A 19,726-nucleotide genomic window follows, 5' to 3' on the forward strand; every position below is an offset into this window, starting at 1 on the left:
AGAATCTCAATTGGGATTTGCTAAATTCCTCACGTCCTCTCCTCTGTCTTCTCCCCATCGAGGAGAAGACAGAGGTTGTGGTAACGTGGAAACATGCGCCGTATGAAATGAGACTCAGGCAAATTACGTTTACAGAGGAGGAATCACATAATCACATAATACATGTGTAAAGAGGTAAAAATAAATTGAGCTAGTTCTGCTAAACATTTTATAATTAAGTAGCATGTCGCTTTTTAAGAGAAAAACAACACCTCTTTCAAAGCGGGTGATGTGGATTTCTAAACTCTTCCGCGATAAGATACACCTGAGGATCATCCACCGGAGGAGGAAATTGATGAGAGGAGCAAACTCCTCCATTCACCTACAGTGTATTAACGAATTGACACACACGCGACCACTTAACGGTTTACGGTCACGGATGAGAGGAGGAAGGAGAATTCGAGGAGAGGACAGACTTTTTCCCAATTAAGAATATTCCTTTGTTACAAGAGGCCCTTGCTCTGGCTTGCGCTACTTAAAGTCCTACCTGTCACAGATTAAACATGGAATACAATTTTATTTTATTGTAGGATATTTACATACATTTTTGATCACTTAAATGATTGGTATTTACACATTGAATCTGACTGCTTATAATAGTGGTAGATACAGTGTGGGCGAGGGGATGGATGGAGTAAAGCACAGGAGTGTGAAGAAGGAATATGCTTTAATCAGCTCAATAAGGTAGTCCGCAGCAATGCGTAAACACGATCCCAGGGCGACTTAAATGCGTACTGGGAACCAAACATACACGGGTAAATGTTCCTGGGGATAAAAATAATAAAATGCTCAACGAGCATGCGAATACCTCCACAAAGAACAATCACACACAAAGACAAGGGGGGCAGAGGGAACACTTATACAGGTACTGATGAGGGGATATGAGCCAGGTGTGTGTAATAAACAAGACAAAACAATTTGAATGATGAGATGAGGAGCGGCAGTGGCTAGAAGGCCGGAGACGACGAACGCAGAAGCCTGCCCGAAAAAGGAGAGGAGGCAGCTTCGGAGGAATTCGTGACATACAGTATCTCCGAAGGACTGTTCCGGCTAGGGGTTAGGCAAACTTACTCCTTATCTCATGTTTCGGGCAAATGTGGATTTAGGCCGGGATTCAATCCGCTTAAACACGCTTGACATTTAAAGGTAATATCCGATTGAGCGGTCATCTGCAGAATTTATCGTTAATTCGATCTCTGCATACGTCAAGGAAAATTCCTTTAAACACCGCATCGTCGGCTTTCCAGTGCGCTGCGCTATAAATGGAACTGGACTGATCTGCTAGTGATTTAGCGTTAGGTTTGTATGCTTAACTCAACATTTGTGTTACTCTTAGACCAACCTTGACTCTAAAAAGCAAATATTAAAGAAACACTAAAGTCCAGAAAGTGAGCCTACTTCGGTTGATATCAGGCTGCTCTGTCAAGTCAAAAGAATTTGGAAATAGACACACACACACACACACACACACACACACACACAGTATGACTATGTCTGCCCAACCTGGTCTCAGAGCATTTTGTATTATTCTGTAAGTAAATCTGAAATTCAATTTAGTATGACATGTTGTGTTTCGTATGGTTCATAAGACAGATGGTTACTTAAGGCAAAAACTAAAGTACAGTGGTTGGTCGGGGTAGATAGGTGGGCGTATAACGCGAATGTCTAGTAACCCAAAGGTTGCGAGTTCAAATCTCATCACAGGCAACATTTCATCTACTTGCTACTTAGCATGTTAGCTAACCATTTCCCTAAACCTAACCCTTTTAGCTAACCCTAACCTTAACCCTTTTAGCTAACCATTCTCCTAACCCTTTAACCTAACTTCTAAACCTAACCCTGACCTTAACCCAAACCCTAACCCCTAGCCTAGCTAATGTTAACCAGGTAGCTAACGTTAGCCACCTAGCTAGAATTCGTAGCATAACATATTGTACGTTTTGCAAATTTGTAACATAATATTATTTGTAACATATCATATGAAATGGGTGATGGACAACCACAAATTAATACATAAGATATGAATTGAAACAGAATAATACAAAATGCTCTGAGACCAGGTTGGTCTGCCCCCAGAACCAAATCTAGTAGCTGGCCAGCATGCATGCACAATTTGGTTCTGGGTTCCGAGACTCCTCCCAGTTCTCCTCTGAATCATTCAGATGTTCATTGGCAAACTTCAGACGGCCCTGTATATGTGCTTTCTTGAGCAGGGGGACCTTGCGGGCGCTGCAGGATTTCAGTCCTTCACGGCGTAGTGTGTTACCAATTGTTTTCTTGGTGACTATGGTCCCAGCTGCTTTGAGATCATTGACAAGATCCTCCCGTGTAGTTCTGGGCTGATTCCTCACCGTTCTCATGATCATTGCAACTCCACGAGGCGAGATCTTGCATGGAGCCCCAGGCCGAAGGAGATTGACAGATTGACATTGTGTTTCTTCCATTTGCGAATAATTGCACCAACTGTTGTCACCTTCTCACCAAGCTGCTTGGCGATGTTCTTGTTGCCCATTCCAACCTTGTGTAGGTCTATAATCTTGTCCCTGACATCCTTGGAGAGCTCTTTGGTCTTGGCCATGGTGGAGAGTTTGGAATCTGATTGATTGATTGCTTCTGTGGACAGGTGTCTTTTATACAGTGTGATGTCACGAGAGGCTGTGTCCTGGAGGGACGTTACATCCCCCTGAGGTGGCTGCAAACTCAGACAGCTATGGCTCCATCTGCTGGTATGGTCGGGAACTCCACCCCTCTATGGCCAATCTTCCCACGCAGCTGAAACAAATGAGGAGCTGATGAGCTGAAGGTTTGGGAAGGGAAGAGACACACTGAGGGAGTGTGTGGGGGTGAAGAGACACAGTCTCCAACCTGGGCTCTCTGGAGGACAAGAGTGCTGCACGTCCACTTCCATGAGGAATATAAGGATTTGGAGATACTTACCTTTGGGAAATACTCACCTTTGGATATATGCACCGGTGGAAATACGTGAGAGACATTTGGAAGGACTTTTTGCTGGGTTGGCCACTAGCTGCAACGTGGACTACAGTAAGGCTGGGGAAAAGTTATCTGAGCGAGTGAGAATTATGATTTTGGATGTGGAAGAGACATCCCTGAACTGTTAACCCTTAAAGAGCCACAAGAGAACAGAATTTTGTTATATTTTCGTTAATTTCCCAAGACCTATAATAAAATCCTTGTTTTGTTTGAACCTTGTCTCCATGCACTACTTGAGCAATCCCGCTGAAAGCTGTGTAGCCTCTCGTGACGTCACAGATGGTGGAGAATACGGGCACGCCAAGCATTAATAGTGCATGTCAGAGGAGGATACCGAAGGTTTGATCACCCAGTTTTCCAAGTTGGCCGTAGGCTCCCCGCCCCGACTGAAATGGAGGACATATTGAAAGCCCTTGTTGCTGGCCAGCACGCCCAGATGCAAGCAAACGTGGCTCTCTTGGAGGAGCAAAAGAAAGCCAACCTTCTGAAGGCAGAGGAATTGCAGTTGCAGAGACAGAGGGTTGTCCAAAATACCCGCCCAATAAAGGCAAGTGACTTTATATCTAAGATGGGAGCTACCGATGACATTGAGGCATACCTGCATGCATTTGAGGCCACGGCCACTAGGGAAGCCTGGCCCAAGCAACAGTGGGTTGGTCTGTTAGCCCCCTTTCCTAACCGGGGAATCGCTGAATGCTGTCCGGGACCTGGGCCCTGACCAGGTTACTGACTATGATGCCCTGAAGTCTGAGATCCTCAGCAGATATGGACTCACAAAGTTTGGTATGGCCCAGCGCTTTCACGGCTGGACCTTCCAACCAGACCAACCTCCTCGGGCGCAGATGCATGAACTTGTCCGAATCGCAAGGAAATGGCTGGATCCGCAGAGGAATACAGCAGCGGCGGTGGTGGAGGCCGTTGTGGTGGATCGTTACCTACGCGCCCTGCCTTATGAGGCAAAACGGTTCATCAGTCAACAGGCCTTGACCACGGCTGATCTGACCGTGGAAGCTGTGGAAAAGTACCAGGCCACAGCGGAGATGCTGAATGCTTCCGAAAAGACCCCAGGAGTGCGGCCCCACCACAAATGGGAAGAACCCGTCCAAAGGACCCCAAGGTCTCGAACCCAGCCACGTCAGGACTTATCCCGGCTCCAGGGGGAGACAGAAACCAGGCGGGTCCAAGAAGAGTACACCAGGAGGGGGGAAACTTCGACAGTGTTACCGGTGTGGGGAGATGGGACATATCTCCTGGCAGTGTGGGAAACCAGCCGATGAACCTATGCCCACTGCGGAGTCCTCCAGCTCAGCACCCACACACCGTTTTGCCTCGCTCTTGGGAGTCGTAGATGGCGGCCCAGATCGACCCCCACCTGCCCGGTAACTGTGAATCACCATGATGTGGAGGCCTTACTGGATTCTGGTAGCCGGGCCACCCTGGTGCGTAAGGATTTGGTGGGCCCAACGTGTCTGACCCCGGGAAAGTCCTCCCAGTTTCCTGTGTCCATGGGGACACCAGAGAATACCCCATTACTGAACTTACAATGACCAGCACACGGGGAACCATACACACGACGGCGGGGGGTGGTTGATTCCCTCCCCGTCCCTGTCCTAATTGGACGAGACTGCCCAGCCTTTTACCCACTCTGGAGAGAGTCTCAGGAGAGGATAACCCGAGTACCTCGGAAACGGAGAGGCAAGACTCATCCTGGGAAGGCTCCGGTGCAATCCCTCTGAATTACTCACTCCCGCCCCGGGCTCTGATAGGGATGGCAGGTGCCCAGACCGACACAGAGACGGAGCTACAGAATCTGGACAAAGAACTGTCTGGTCTGAAGGGGACCGCTGAGAGGTATCGTTTGTTAAAGCAACAGTTAGACATGAAGACAGAAGAGTTAGATATCCTCCAGGCTAAACTCCAACAGAGCTCCTTCCATAAGCAACAGGAGGAGCTGGAGATGCTGCGCAGGATCATCGAGGAGTGTGAGGAGACCCTGCGCAGTAGTAAGGAGGTCCAGAAGAAGGCAGAGGAGAAGTACAAGGTGTTGGAGAACAAGATGAAGAATGCGGAGGCAGAGAGAGAGAAGGAACTGAAAGCTGCTCAACAGAAGCTAAACTCTGCTAAAACCAAGGCTGATGCGTTCAGTAAGAAACTCAAGGAGAGACAACAGGAGGCTGAGTCCCTGGTCCTAGAGTTGGAGGAGTTGAAGAGAGAGCAGGCTGGCAAGCACCACGGCAATGCGGACGCCCTCTCCCGGCGTGATGCCTTCTTCGCTGCCTTTACCCGACGAGGACGTCGGTCCCGAGGAAGGGGGATGTGTGATGTCACGAGAGGCTGTGTCCTGGAGGGACGTTACATCCCCCTGAGGTGGCTGCAAACCCAGACAGCTATGGCTCCATCTGCTGGTATGGTCGGGAACTCCACCCCTCTATGGCCAATCTTCCCACGCAGCTGAAACAAATGAGGAGCTGATGAGCTGAAGGTTTGGGAAGGGAAGAGACACACTGAGGGAGTGTGTGGGGGTGAAGAGACACAGTCTCCAACCTGGGCTCTCTGGAGGACAAGAGTGCTGCACGTCCACTTCCATGAGGAATATAAGGATTTGGAGATACTTACCTTTGGGAAATACTCACCTTTGGATATATGCACCGGTGGAAATACGTGAGAGACATTTGGAAGGACTTTTTGCTGGGTTGGCCACTAGCTGCAACGTGGACTACAGTAAGGCTGGGGAAAAGTTATCTGAGCGAGTGAGAATTATGATTTTGGATGTGGAAGAGACATCCCTGAACTGTTAACCCTTAAAGAGCCACAAGAGAACAGAATTTTGTTATATTTTCGTTAATTTCCCAAGACCTATAATAAAATCCTTGTTTTGTTTGAACCTTGTCTCCATGCACTACTTGAGCAATCCCGCTGAAAGCTGTGTAGCCTCTCGTGACGTCACAACAGGTAACAAACTGAGATTAGGAGCACTCCCTTTAAGAGTGTGCTCCTAATCTCAGCTCGTTACCTGTATAAAAGACACCTGGGAGCCAGAAATCTTTCTGATTGAGAGGGGGTCAAATACTTATTTACCTCATTAAAATGCAAATCAATTTATAAAATTTTTGACATGCGTTTTTCAGGATTTTTTTGTTGTTATTCTGTCTCTCACAGTTCAAATAAACCTAGCATTAAAATTATGGACTGATCATGTCTTTGTCAGTGGGCAAACGTACAAAATCAGCAGGGGATCAAATACTTTTTTCCCTCGCTGTACATGGGTTGCATGTTTCATCACAATATTGTTTTGAACGTTCGTTTTAGGACTGATGGCCAGCTGAATATTGACTCAATACATCCTCAATATGCGCTGATGAAGATTTGGTCTAAAGTACATTACTGTAGCTTGAAAACACGATGCCATTTCTACAGAAGGTAACTTATTAGTAGCAAAACCTTGTGTCTTCATTTTGATGTTGCCAGATTAACTTTAGTTGCAGTTTAACGTTAGCTAGCTAGCTAAGATCGAGAGGAGACCACCAAACTTTAGCTAGCTAAAGTTCGCATTTCTAGGAATTATTTACAAACTTGGCTAGCTAATGACAACATTGCCATCTTTCTAAAGTGAAGTCGATGACATGATGATAATGGCAGTTGTTTCCTACTAAATATTTGCCTACTTTAGCAATGTCATCGTATTTCGAAGCCACTATAGTGTAATTTAGGCGAAACAGTCATAGCTCCTGTTCAACGTCATTAGCCCCGTTTTACTTTTGGACATCAATGTGGCTGCGGCTTCTGTAGAACGTTGATAACAATGGCAACGACTCGACCGCGTGATGGAGGTGCAATCCATGAAAATGTAAGTACCAATTCAGATACCTACTGACTTTGTCTGTACAATTGTGATCAAGTTGCTTTTCTCACGCCACATACATTACAGATTACATTTATGGAGCTTGTCTCTCTCTCATTTATGGTCACTGTCTCTCTCTCAGGCACAGACCTATCAGGAAAAGTGATTTTCTACGGGCAGGGTTTTGTACTATTAGTGCCGAAGAAACACAACGAGTCTTCGACTGTCTGCCTGACTTACTTCACCGACCTTACTCTTTGGACCTCTCTCTTCTCTTCTACTGATGAATTTTGCTTTTTGTCCTTGTGTTTCATGGCTATTTACATAGTTTTGTTCACAAGCTACGTTGTTTTTCAATGTTTGAGTTTAAACTGCTAGGGAAGAGAAGACAAAGCTGCTACTAATCAGACTCTCAATTTCACAGGTGGTGGTGGGGAGTCGACTCCAAAAGCATCGATTCGTCGACTCCTTGCCCGTCGACTCCCGGTGTCGACTACAATTTCTGGGTGTCAAGCTTGGCCGAATCGACTCCTCGACTCCTAAAATTCAGTATTTTCTGCAACGGAGGAAACTATTTTCCGTAGTCTACTTCGAGAACATAAACTCTAGCATCTTTCACAGAAAATAAAGATAGAGCTAGCGAGGGAGAGAGGGAGATGGGAGGGGCAAAGCCAGGCATAGGTAGGCATGTCGGCCACCAGGCAGGCAGTCAGAACCGTGCATCGGTAATCAAAAGATGTAGGCTATAGGCTATCGCAATGCTGTATATCGCAATTTCTTGGCTTGCAATGTCTTGTGCAAGTTCACTAAAGTAGGGGCTTTCAATGAGTATGCTGAGCTATTCTACAAGCAACAGACCGAAGTCCAACACACACTAGCGTTTTTCATAGCGAAAAGAAAGGGGCACAGGCGAGGGAGAGAGAGGATTGGGGCAGGCAGAGAGACAGTCAGAACCGTGCGCATAGGCTATACCGGTGGTTCCCAACCTTTTTGGGTTACTGTACCACCAACTGAATTTTGCTCTGTCCGGAGTACCCCTGAAGTACCGCCTGGTGCATTTTACCAGTAGACCTATGGTCTCATGAGTCTTCTCAAGTACCCCCTGTGGATATGCCAAGTACCCCCAGGGGTCCTAGTACCCCTGGTTGGGAACCACTGGTCTATACTGTATCTTGGTAATCTGTATCTAGCAATGCCTCATAAATTCATCAAAAGTATATTAAAGTATATATTAGGCAATCAATGAGCATGGCTAAGCTGTTCTTCATAGTGCCAGTGAATTGAAGTTGAACATCCCCAAATGTATCAGTTTAATTAGGCCGAAATGTGCAATATAAGGTATTGCCTATAATTTATTTAATGAAACCCTGGCTGACTGTTGATGTCCCAGGTCAGGGCTCTCCAACCATATTCCTGGAGAGCTACCTTCCTGTAGGTTTTTGCTCCAACATTTACATTTACATTTACATAATTTAGCAGACGCTCTTATCCAGAGCGACTTACAAATTGGTGCATTCAAGTTATGATAGCAAGTGGGACAACCACTTTTATTTTTATTTAATTTTTTATGGGGGGTGGGGGAAGAAGGATTACTTTTATACTATTCCAGGTATTCTTTAAAGAGGTAGGGTTTCAAGTGTCTCCGGAAGGTGGTGAGTGACTCCACTGTCCTGGCGTCGTGGGGGAGCTTGTTCCACCATTGGGGTGCCAGAGCAGCGAATAGCTTTGACTGGGCTGAGCGGGAACTGTGCTTCCGTAGAGGTAGGGGAGCTAGCAGGCCAGAGGTGGATGAATGTAGTGCCCTCGTTTGGGTGTAGGGTCTGATCAGAGCCTGAAGGTAAGGAGGTGCCGTTCCCCTCACAGCTCCGTAGGCAAGCACCATGGTCTTGTAGTAGATGCGAGCCTCAACTGGAAGCCAGTGGAGTGTGCGGAGGAGCGTGGTGACATGAGATAACTTGGGAAGGTTGAACACCAGACGGGCTGCAGCGTTCTGGATAAGTTGAAGGGGTTTAATGGCACAGGCAGGGAGCCCAGCCAACAGCGAGTTGCAGTAATCCAGACGGGAGATGACAAGTGCCTGGATTAGGACCTGTGCCGCTTTCTGTGTAAGGTAGGGTCGTACTCTGCGAATGTTGTAGAGCATGAACCTGCAGGATCGGGTCACCGCTTTGATGTTAGCGGAGAACAACAGGGTATAGTCCAGGGTGTCACGCCAGGGTTCTTTGCACTCTGGGAGGAGGACACAATGGAGTTGTCAACCGTGATGGCGAGATCATGGAGCGGGCAGTCCTTCCCCGGGAGGAAGAGCAGCTCCTTCTTGCCGAGGTTCAGCTTGAGGGGGTGATCCGACAACCCCAGTTGTAACTAACCTGATTCAGCTTATCAACCAGCTAATTATTGAATCAGATGCGCTAGATTAGGGTTTGAGTGAAAACCTACAGGATGTTAGGTCTCCACGAACAGGGTAAGAGAGCCCTGTCCTAGGCAATAGATCTCAAAGCAGCATCCCCGCTAAACCTTTTGGAAATGGCAAGTTCACTTTCTCATCCATAAACACAGTCAAGTGCAAATACGGTTCAGCAGCTCAAATCAGCAGGATGTGGGGCATTGTTATTAGGAAGGGACGTCTACCATGGATGGATTGCTAAAATAATGATTATGATCACACTTTATCAATTTAAATATTATGGGGAGACCTATAGGCCTACATTTGGCAGCCACGCACGAGTTATCAGTGTAGCCTATTATTGTCTAGACATGCCGTTGAAATATCTTCACGCTTACAATAAAAACTTCCAGGCATCCGTCATAAGATTCAATTCATAAAAAAAAAGATTAATTTAAAAGAACAGGGGGCAGTTTGGAAAAACTCATCCTGTGTGAATCGTCCTCTGGAAAAATGCACATGCTTGGATAATAAGTACAAAACCAACGTCTCTAGTAATACCCACCCGAATAGGGCTATATCATGGTATAGAATAGGCTTTTCAGAGTAGAGTGCGCCGCATCATCCCATGGGATATCACTGAAATATTCTACTTCCTACACATCTTCTTTCTATAGTCAAACAAAATAGGCATTTTACAGGCAAATAGGCAGCATCATGCTCATGTCAGTATTCTAGAATGCAAATGTAGTCTTCCTAGTAGGACTGCAATAATGAGATGGTGTGTATGTGTGTGCACATTCGTTTCAGCGTGTTTTGGGAGTTGAGCAAGAGTCGACTCCTTTCGACTCCAATCACAGGAGTCGGAGTCGACTCCAAAAATCCTGGAGTTGTGCACCACTACTCACAGGCACAAAAATGACTCAGTCACTTTACCATGGTAACCTCCCGCCTTTAAAGGGGCAGGTGAACATTTTTGTCTCATCTGTGATATTTTGGATAAAAGACTCAGGTCAGAAATGTTTTAATGAAATTAAACAGTATACCATATTACTTCTTACTAGTAATACATTTATTGTTTTAGAAACATCATAAATCATGCTCATCCTTTATTTTGGCTGGTAAAAAATCTGATTGGCTGGTAGATTTTCTTTTGGGGGGGAATATGTTTCTAAACACTTCTACGTGAATGTGGATGCTATGAATGAATGTGGATAATACTGAATGAATCGTGAATAATGATGAGTGAGAAAGTTATAAATGCACAAATATCATACCCCCAAGAATCTACAGTCTCTTCCTTTCTGGTTAGAATTTCCACGACAGGGTCCACCACCCTGCAGCACCCCAACCCAACACATCCCACTCAGCTTTAGGATCTTAGTGAAACATTCATTATTGGTTTCAGTTGTGTTAGGCCAATGCCAGAGTGACAACCAACCATATGGAAGGGCCAGGACTGAGCAGCCTAGCAGCTAGTGATTGCCTAAATAAGTATCTCCACTGACGTGGACATGTTTTCAATACAGACTCTTTCGTCGTACAGTATTCCATATAAGGCATCCAGACCTTATGAAAGTTGCACAGTATACCTTTAATATGGTAATAAATCAAATCTAGTGATACATAACTTAACATTTCTGCCATCCATTGTGACATTGTTGGAGGATAACCAACCTTCCAATTAATGGCAATGCATTTCGTAGCCACTATAAATGCTAGGTTACACAGTTTCTTCTGATAACAGTCTCCAGTATCAACATTCCCAAGCAAACAAAAACAGGGAGAAGGGAGAATCTGTAGACATGCTGAGATAAAATAACTTACATCTTTTCCAGTCTTTATGAAGTCATTTCAATAGAAATAATGTATTACAATGTAGATATTATTTGTTTATCGTCCCATAATTTTGAATCAAAGGTGACCTAATTATTTGTTTGTTAAAAGCAACAACACCATTATGTATAAATGCCTTTATAGTGCATTGTAGAGATGAGCAGTAGATAAGTTCACAACCAGAAAACAGAAAACGAATTGCAAAAGTTGGGTCTTGATGGAGAAATCATGTTTGACAAGGAAGTGGTAGCTGACAATCTCGATACCTTTTTCACAACAGTTCCCTCACATTTTGTTGAGAAGCTACCTGGTTGTACTGGAGTGTATGGGGAGGGTCAGGTCCTAGGCTATTACTCCAAGATGGGTTTCAAGATTATGCCTTTTCCTTTACAGCAGTGTCTCAGGCTAAAATTGTCAAGAGACTGTCTGAACTAAACTGCTCTAAAGCTACATGCCTCGATAAGATCCCTGACAGGTTTTTAAGAGATGTTGCTGAACTTATAGCCCCCTGTGTCACCTATTTAATCAACATCTCTATGGAACAGGGTAGAGTTTCTACGGATGCGAAACATGCTAGAGTGATCTCTATCCACAAGAAGGACAGCAAAACAGACAAGGGCAACTATAGACCTGTATCTATTTGGAGTATTCTGTCTAAAGTGCTGTAAAAAGTAATTTATGAACAGATAGAAGAATATACTAACAAGAATCATCTTTTATACGAACTACAGTCTGGTTTTAGAAAGTCCCACTCCACTGACACGTCTATTGTTTTTAAAGGTTAAGCTATCATATGGAATTGTTTTAAGATGGTCATACCAAGGATCATTTAGCTATTTGAATTTGAATTTCTTGACCCCTGTAGGTATCCCCCTACAGGGGTCAATATTGTATTTGGCCTTTACTACCACAGCTCATAGAAACACATTGAATAACACATTCAGTAAAACAATTAATCATAAGGAATAAGGTTTTGAAGTCTCTTTCCTATATCTAGGAGATAAAAGAAAGCTAAGGAAATAGTTTTGTTTTTTTAACACATATTTAACCCCCTTTTTTTGTTGCCACAAAACTACCTCCATACTTCAATTACTGTATTTTACCGGTACCGGTTACTTTCAGACACTTGTGGTAGTTGTACAGCAAAACGGAGAACACCATTGTGTTCGTGAGAATCTCCCCTTTTCACGGGGTCATATTAGTTTGTAGCCCAAACGGTTCGGATGCTGCAGACAGAAGTTGGCACATCGGCAGTACCGACTTCAGCCAAGTCCTGTGGGGCTTGTGAGGGTCGTAGAGCAAAACAGCAAAATGAGAGTCTCATCTTTCCATAGAGTGGTTATATTAGTTTGTAGGCCAAACCGTTCAGACGCTACAGACGTTTTTGTGAGAAGACCGATTTTCTGAATTTCTCATGGTCTGACAAACACCGCTCTAGCCTGGCAACCTTCCACCGCAGAAGCGGAAGGCCAACATAGGCGGATGCGGTGGATTGAGACGATATCTCTAGCTTAAATTGATGCATTTTGATGGGGATTTTTGTATTATGTTACTTAGATTGATGCATGGGTTGACCAGGGAAAGAAGTTGACCGGGAAAATGTTTGTGGAATGGTAATGCATGGGCCATTTATTGGGTTAAATCCTATTTAACAGATAGAGACCAAATGGTGGATGTTTATGGAAAACATTCTAGTGCGAAGGGGATTAGTTGTAGGGTCCCGCAGGGCAGTATCCTTGGCCCACTTCTCTTCCTACTGTACCTTAACAATATGAAATGAGCCAGCTTTCATCATTTGCTTTTGTATGTGGATGACTCTGCTCTACTGGTGTCCCATAAGAACAAAGCCTCAGTAGAAGAGATCCTTAGTGAATAGTTATCCATTATCAGTAAATGGCTTTCAGATAACAAACTTTTTCTGCATCTTGGAAAAACTGAATCCATCTTATTTGGTTCCAGAGTAAAGCTAGTAAGGTCCCCTGGTTTTAGTGTCAAAGAGGCCAATTCAGTGGTTACACCAAAAACCTCAGTCAGGTGTGAACTGGATAGGTACCTAACTGGTGAGACTATGGCCCTAAAGGTTTAAACAAAGATAAACATAAATATTCATGACACGTAAACAGAGGTCACATAATATCAGGCAATAGCAAACTTTTCTTTTTAAACTGTCTGTTTCAGATACAAGTTTGAGGAGAGGTTTTTGAGATTTTTTTTTTATGAATGTTTTGGTCACAAGTTGAAGTAAAGGACAAGTCAACAACATTATTTGAATGAACAGAATATTAACTTTTTAAAATGAGATTTTCATTGGACAGTTACAGTGTCCAATAAAACTTTAACTTTACCTTACTTTAAGTCTGTTACAGTGGCACCACATCTGTGTGAGATAAAACCATAGAGAGGTCATAAAAGAGGTCATAAAAGTAAAAGCTTGCACAAACTCTCTATTGACTTTCTATGATGTGTTTGCCCAATAATACCATTACATACTAAATGTGTGACAATACCTACTAACATATCTGTTGACCTAGAGATTGGTTTGATCTAGAAAGTCTTATGACAGAAAGAACATCTTGATAAACTGGCAATGTTGATAAATCATATGAACTTTGATTCTCAGATTACTCTAATCTAGACCAATATCAAAAACAAGGAAGTGGGGAATATATTATGTCTGGCTGGCATTCATAAGAGCACACAGGTAGTCCCATTTTCAGTCCGTTTTCTATAGTATAAATAGGAATATCCTTCGAGGATGTGTCCATAACATTGGCGCTTACTCCAAATGAAACTACAAAATGGAACTGCAGATATGGCTTCTGATGGTCTTTACGTGCTGCTATGCTGTGCCACAAGGTAAGACTGAAATACTGGAGATGGCCCAAAATACTATTATGAATTGTTGAATTATTACATGTGTTTCAGTAGTACTTACTTACTATACTAATAGGGTTGCAAAATACCCTGTAATTTCCAAAGTTCTGGGAATTTACCAACACAGAATTTTGAAAGTTACCGGGAATATTTTCTCCCTTTGCAACTCTATTAACAAATATTATTCTCATTGTAACAGACATGTCAGGGAAGGAAATCATTTTCCCAGTGGAGTCAAACACTGCCTATGTCAAGATAACCCCTGACATGAACAAAATCTTCTTTGCTGTGACTGTCTGTGTTCGATTTTTCACCGGACTACCAGACGAAGGAGCAGTCCATTTTCTCATTGGCCACGCCTTCTCATGCCGATGGTTTTGTCATCTTCAGGGGAGATGGGGGAAATTACAGGGTGTACATTGGGGACCAAGGTATCTATTTCTGGGGATTGTCAGACAAAATGAACGAGTGGAACTCCGTTTGTGGGACGTGGGATGCCGGTACAGGACTGACTCAACTGTGGGTGAATGGGAAGCCAAGTTCGAGGAAAGCTCTCCAAGTCGGTGGCTCCATCTCTGGTACTCCAAGCATTATTTTAGGTCAGGACCAAGATGCATACGTTGGTGGGTTTGATGTGTATGACTCCTTTTACGGACATGAGACCGATGTCCACATGTGGGACAGAGTGCTCTCCCCTTGTGAGATCCAAAGCTATATGAAGGGGGAGATCTTATCTCCAGGGAATGTGGTAAACTGGAACGCAGTAGAATACACAAGGCATGGCTATGTGGTTGTTGAGAGGAGGCAAAACCTGATCTGTTAAAATGTATCTGACACACTTACTATTAAACCAATACATTTATTTTGGTTTTATTTTATTTTGTTGCTAATCATAAAGTATCAACGTGACTGTTCAGGATATATAGTGATCTATTCAAAACCACATCAATTGAAGTAGGCTACTTGTAATGATGACTGTAATTCTGCTATTACAGTGCGTTCTTCCAGCAGAGGCAGTAATGAGCCACAGCCTCAGTTACTGTAGGCCAGGGATCATCAACTAGGTTCAGCCGTGGGTCGATTTTTTCTTGACCGGATGGTCGGGGGGTGGGAACATAATTACAAATGATTTGTAGACTGCAATTTGACCGCAAGAATCCCAAACAGATCATTTCAAACCTTGCTTACATTTGTATACGATCACGTGTCTCCCTATTATGCGTGGGAATACTTGGGAACAGATTTCCTAAATAAAAATCAATTGGAGCTGATTTTCTGGTATTTTTACAGTCTTTTATGTCCAACAATGAAAATTAAAACAAGAAAAGTTTGGGAGGCCAAATAAAACCACCCAGTTGGGGAACCCTGCTATAGGGGTTTGTATCAATTATGTATTAAAACACTAGATTTCTGATGATATGTATTGGCCATTGAGAGACTTCGAAGCCACTGTCCGCCATATTTGTACTTCTCAGAAGGAGCAGTCCTCCATAGGAATGAATGCAATTCTACATTATTTCAATTTAATATTTCAAGGGCAAAATTAAATATATTTAAGTATTTATTTGTTGTAGAGTGAACAGTAACATTCGTACTCTCTAAAAACTCTACTTTAAGGAGAAAAAAAAGTTTTCTTCATATAATACAATTTAAAAGTATGCATTAAGGTGTCTGTAATAGAATTATGCTTGGCAAAAAATTATACAGTGGTGACGCAGTGACTTAAAAACAGCGCCACCTGTCAGTCGTCTAGTGTTTATATGCACCATTGGTTTGTATGTGTGGTACAGCAGATGTTAGTTATGGCTCCCTGCGTGGAGGCCACGTCAAGCAATGTTGGGAATAAAGAACCAAAAAGGATATAACCATGCCTGTCCACTTATTATTGATGATATCACAATGACACATTACTTTATCATTTCAATAGAAATCTCAATAATAAATCAAATGAAAATGCTGTTTATTTTATATTTGTAATGTGATATACAGAACCAGTCCAAAGTTTGGACACACCTACTCATTCAAGGGTTTTTCTTTATTTTTTTACTATTTTCTACATTGTAGAATATTATTGAAGACATCAAAACCATGAAATAACACGTATGGAATCACGTAGTAACCGAAAAAGTGTTAAACAAATCAAAATATATTTTATATTTGAGATTCTTCAAAGTAGCCACCCTTTGCCTTGATGACAGCTTTGCGCACTCTTGGCATTCTCTCAACCAGCTTCATGACATAATCACCTGGAATGCATTTCAATTAACAGGTGTGCCTCGTTAAAAGTTAATTTGTGGAATGTATTTCTTTCTTAATGCGTTTGAGCCAATCAGTTGTGTTGTGACAAGGTAGGGTGGTGTACAGAAGATAGCCCTATTTGGTAAAAGACCAAGTCCATATTATGGAAAAAACAGCTCAAATAAGCAAAGAGAAACGACAGCCCATCATTACTTTAAAACATGAAGGTCAGTCAATGCAGAACATTTCAAGAACTTTTGAACGTTTCTTCAAGTGCAGTTGCAAAAACCATCAAGCGCTATAATGAAACTGTCTCTCATGAATTACCTCTGCTGCAGAGGATAAGTTCATTAGAGTTACCAGCCTCAGAAAATGCAGCCCAAAAAAATGCTTCACAGAGTTCAAGTAACAGACACATCTCAACATCAAATGTTCAGAGGAGACTGCATGAATCAGGCCTTCATGGTCAAATTGCTGCAAAGAAAACCACTACTAAAGGACACCAATAAGAAAAAGAGACTTGCTTGGGCCAAAAAACACGAGCAATGGACATTAGACCTGTGGAAATCTGTCCTTTGGTCTGATGAGTCCAAATTTGAGATTTTTGGTTCCAACCGCCGTGTCTTTGTGAGACGCAGAGTAGGTGAATGGATGATCTCCGCATGTGTGGTTCCCACCGTGAAGTATGGAGGAGGAGGTGTGATGGTGGTGTGATGGTTGGGGGTGCTTTGCTGGTGACACTGTCTGTGATTTATTTAGATTTCAAGGCACACTTAACCAGCATGGCTACCACAGCATTCTGCAGCGATATGCCATCCCATCTGGTTTGCGCTTAGTGGGACTATCATTTGTTTTTCAACAGAACAATGACCCAAAACACACCTCCAGGCTGTGTAAGGGCTATTTGACCAAGAAGGAGAGTGATGGAGTGCTGCATCAGAAGACCTGGCCTCCACAATCAACCAACCTCAACCCAATTGAGATGGTTTGGGATGAGTTGGACCGCAGAGTGAAGGAAAAGCAGCCAACAAGTGCACAGCATATGTGGGAACTCCTTCAAGACTGTTGGAAAAGCATTCCAGGTGAAGCTGGTTGAGAGAATGCTAAGAGTGTGCAAAGCTGTCACCAAGGCAAAGGGTGGCTACTTTGAAGAATCTCAAATATAAAATATATTTTGATTTGTTTAACACTTTTTTGGTTACTACATGATTCCATACGTGTTATTTCATTGTTTTGATGTCTTCACTATTGTTCTACAATGTAGAAAATAGTAAAAATAAAGAAAAACCCTTGAATGAGTAGGTGTGTCCAAACTTTTGACTGGTAGTGTATATTCAAGCAGGCATGATGACTTGCTTATCAGAATTGCAAAACAGTGTCTGTCTAGATGACATTTGGTGCTTTATTACATAATTGTTGTTTCAGCGCATTAAGCCAATTGGATGACATGTAATAGATTTATAATTTTACTAACAAGGCAGATTTTGTAATATGTTTCAGGGAAAATATATGTTTACATGCTAATGCAAGTGTAGTACAGAACTGGTTCTATTGAATTTAGCTTTTATTTCAGCTCTGAAACTCACTAAACTGGATCTATGTTTCTGCTTTAGCTAACTACTTTGTTCCAGGGCCGTAACAAAATAGTCACAGAATAGAAACGCACCAGTTTTTCACTGATGTGGTTATTAACCACCCTTAACCATGTCTTTATTAATAGTTTGTGTTTCCAAGACAGCCTAATTTTTGACACCACAGTAAAGCATACAGAGGACTTTTTACTGGGCTCTGCACTCTAATCTCACAGAAAACTTCAGCAACGAATGTCTGTGAGACTCAAAGTGGAAGAATATGCCATTCTAGAACTTTGTTTGTATAGCTTCTAGGAAATCCTCTGAAGTTTTAACATATCTGCTGTTCTGGAATTACTTTTTCTGCATCATCGTTCCTCCAGAAAGGGCAGGTGTAGAAGAGAGCATGTTGATGTGCATGGACATTTTTGCCATTGCCCAGGGAGTCATATGATTTATCATGACCATTGTGGTCTGCACACTCCCCACTTGGATAGACAACCATAGGAGACAACCTTTTTATCTGGGAGGGCCTGTGGATGAGATGTGTGACCAAGAGCACAGGTCAGATGCAGTGTAAGGTCTACGATTCCATGCTGGACTTACCTCAGGACCTGCAGGCCGCCAGAGCCCTGACCATCATCTCCATCATATCGGGGGTTCTGGGGTTGATGCTGCTCATCGGGGTCAAGTGCACCAACCACATCAAGGCCATAGTGATGATTAACATAATTCTCTTCATTCTAACTGGAACTCTGTTCCTCATCCCTGTCTCCTGGATAGCCAGAAACATCATCTGATACTCCCACAACCCATTGATCGCCCAGAGGAGTGGGCTGAGGGCTTTACTCTACATTGGCTGGGGGGCCTCAACCTTGCTGCTGACCAGGGGTACCATGCTGTACAGAACTGTCTACCCCTCCAATACCTCCTAAAGCCCTGCTGAAGCAGGAGTTGGATGGAGTTCGTGGTCAACACCCTGGGAGTGGCAGTGTAGATGATCTCCCTAGTGACCTTTGCTTTGTCTATACAGGCAATTATTCTGTTTCCCCATTACAGTGGGGTAGTAGCTCTGGCCCTCAGCTCCATCTCCAGCATCCTTGGAACTCTGGGGGTGATAGGGTCCATAGTCAGGGCCAAGTGCACTGAATACCTCAAGTGGAATAGGTCCAAAGACAGGGTGACGGTCAACCTCTCTCTAACAGCTCTGTACAGCGACTGTCATTTCTTGTTAATTAAACAGTGTTGGCAGATCCGTCATCAACATTTATTTGGGGAGTTTCCTCCATATTCCCTGCACATATCGTATTCCTTCACACACTTGTAAACACCAAAAGAGTAGGGTCTAGAAAAAGGTAATTGGCTTTCCTGTGGGTGTGATGTGAGACATGGCCTGGGAAGAGAAGTTCACGAGGAGACCGCAATGAAGGGACATATTCAGACATGGGTGAAAACATTTATAATATTTCAGCTGTGCTTGATTGAGCTTGCCCTTCACAATGGGACCAACTGAAAAGTCTGTAATTATATATTGGAATTTATATTTTAAACTTGATGCAAACAATACATAAATGTTTATCTCAATAAACCATTTATTCTCTAAATGTTGTTTTATTTACTTGTCAACTGATTTATTGATAAATGAATAGATCAATGGCAAATAAATACAGTTTACCTAAATCACATGCAAGGATTCTGTGGGATGTTTTAGGGTGGAGGGAGAAATGGAAAACCTAATCAGTTGCAGAACTGAATGCGTTCAACCAAACCCCTCTGTATCAGAGAGGTGGGGGGGGGGGCTTAATCGACGTCAACGGCGACCGGGGAGCAGTTGTTGTTGGGGATTATTGCCTTGGTCAATGGCAGAGAGGCAGATTTTTCCACCTAGCCAGCTCTGGGATTCAAACCAGCGACCTTTCGGATACTGGCCCAACGCTCTTAACCGCTAGG

At 43.3% G+C, this 19,726-nt stretch overlaps 1 protein-coding gene across 1 annotated transcript; it reads left to right on the top strand.

The window, feature by feature from the left end:
- Positions 1-13,779: 13,779 nt before the first annotated feature.
- LOC121573057 (C-reactive protein) lies at positions 13,780-15,151 on the top strand. Its single transcript, XM_041885090.2, is given in 3 exon segments — positions 13,780-13,949; positions 14,167-14,288; positions 14,290-15,151. Coding segments are annotated over 3 exon segments (681 nt in total). The 5' UTR covers positions 13,780-13,891; the 3' UTR covers positions 14,791-15,151.
- The last annotated feature ends 4,575 nt before the right edge of the window (positions 15,152-19,726 follow it).

The sequence above is a fragment of the Coregonus clupeaformis genome, unplaced genomic scaffold (genome assembly GCF_020615455.1).
Source record: "Coregonus clupeaformis isolate EN_2021a unplaced genomic scaffold, ASM2061545v1 scaf1764, whole genome shotgun sequence".
Lineage (NCBI taxonomy): Eukaryota > Metazoa > Chordata > Actinopteri > Salmoniformes > Salmonidae > Coregonus > Coregonus clupeaformis.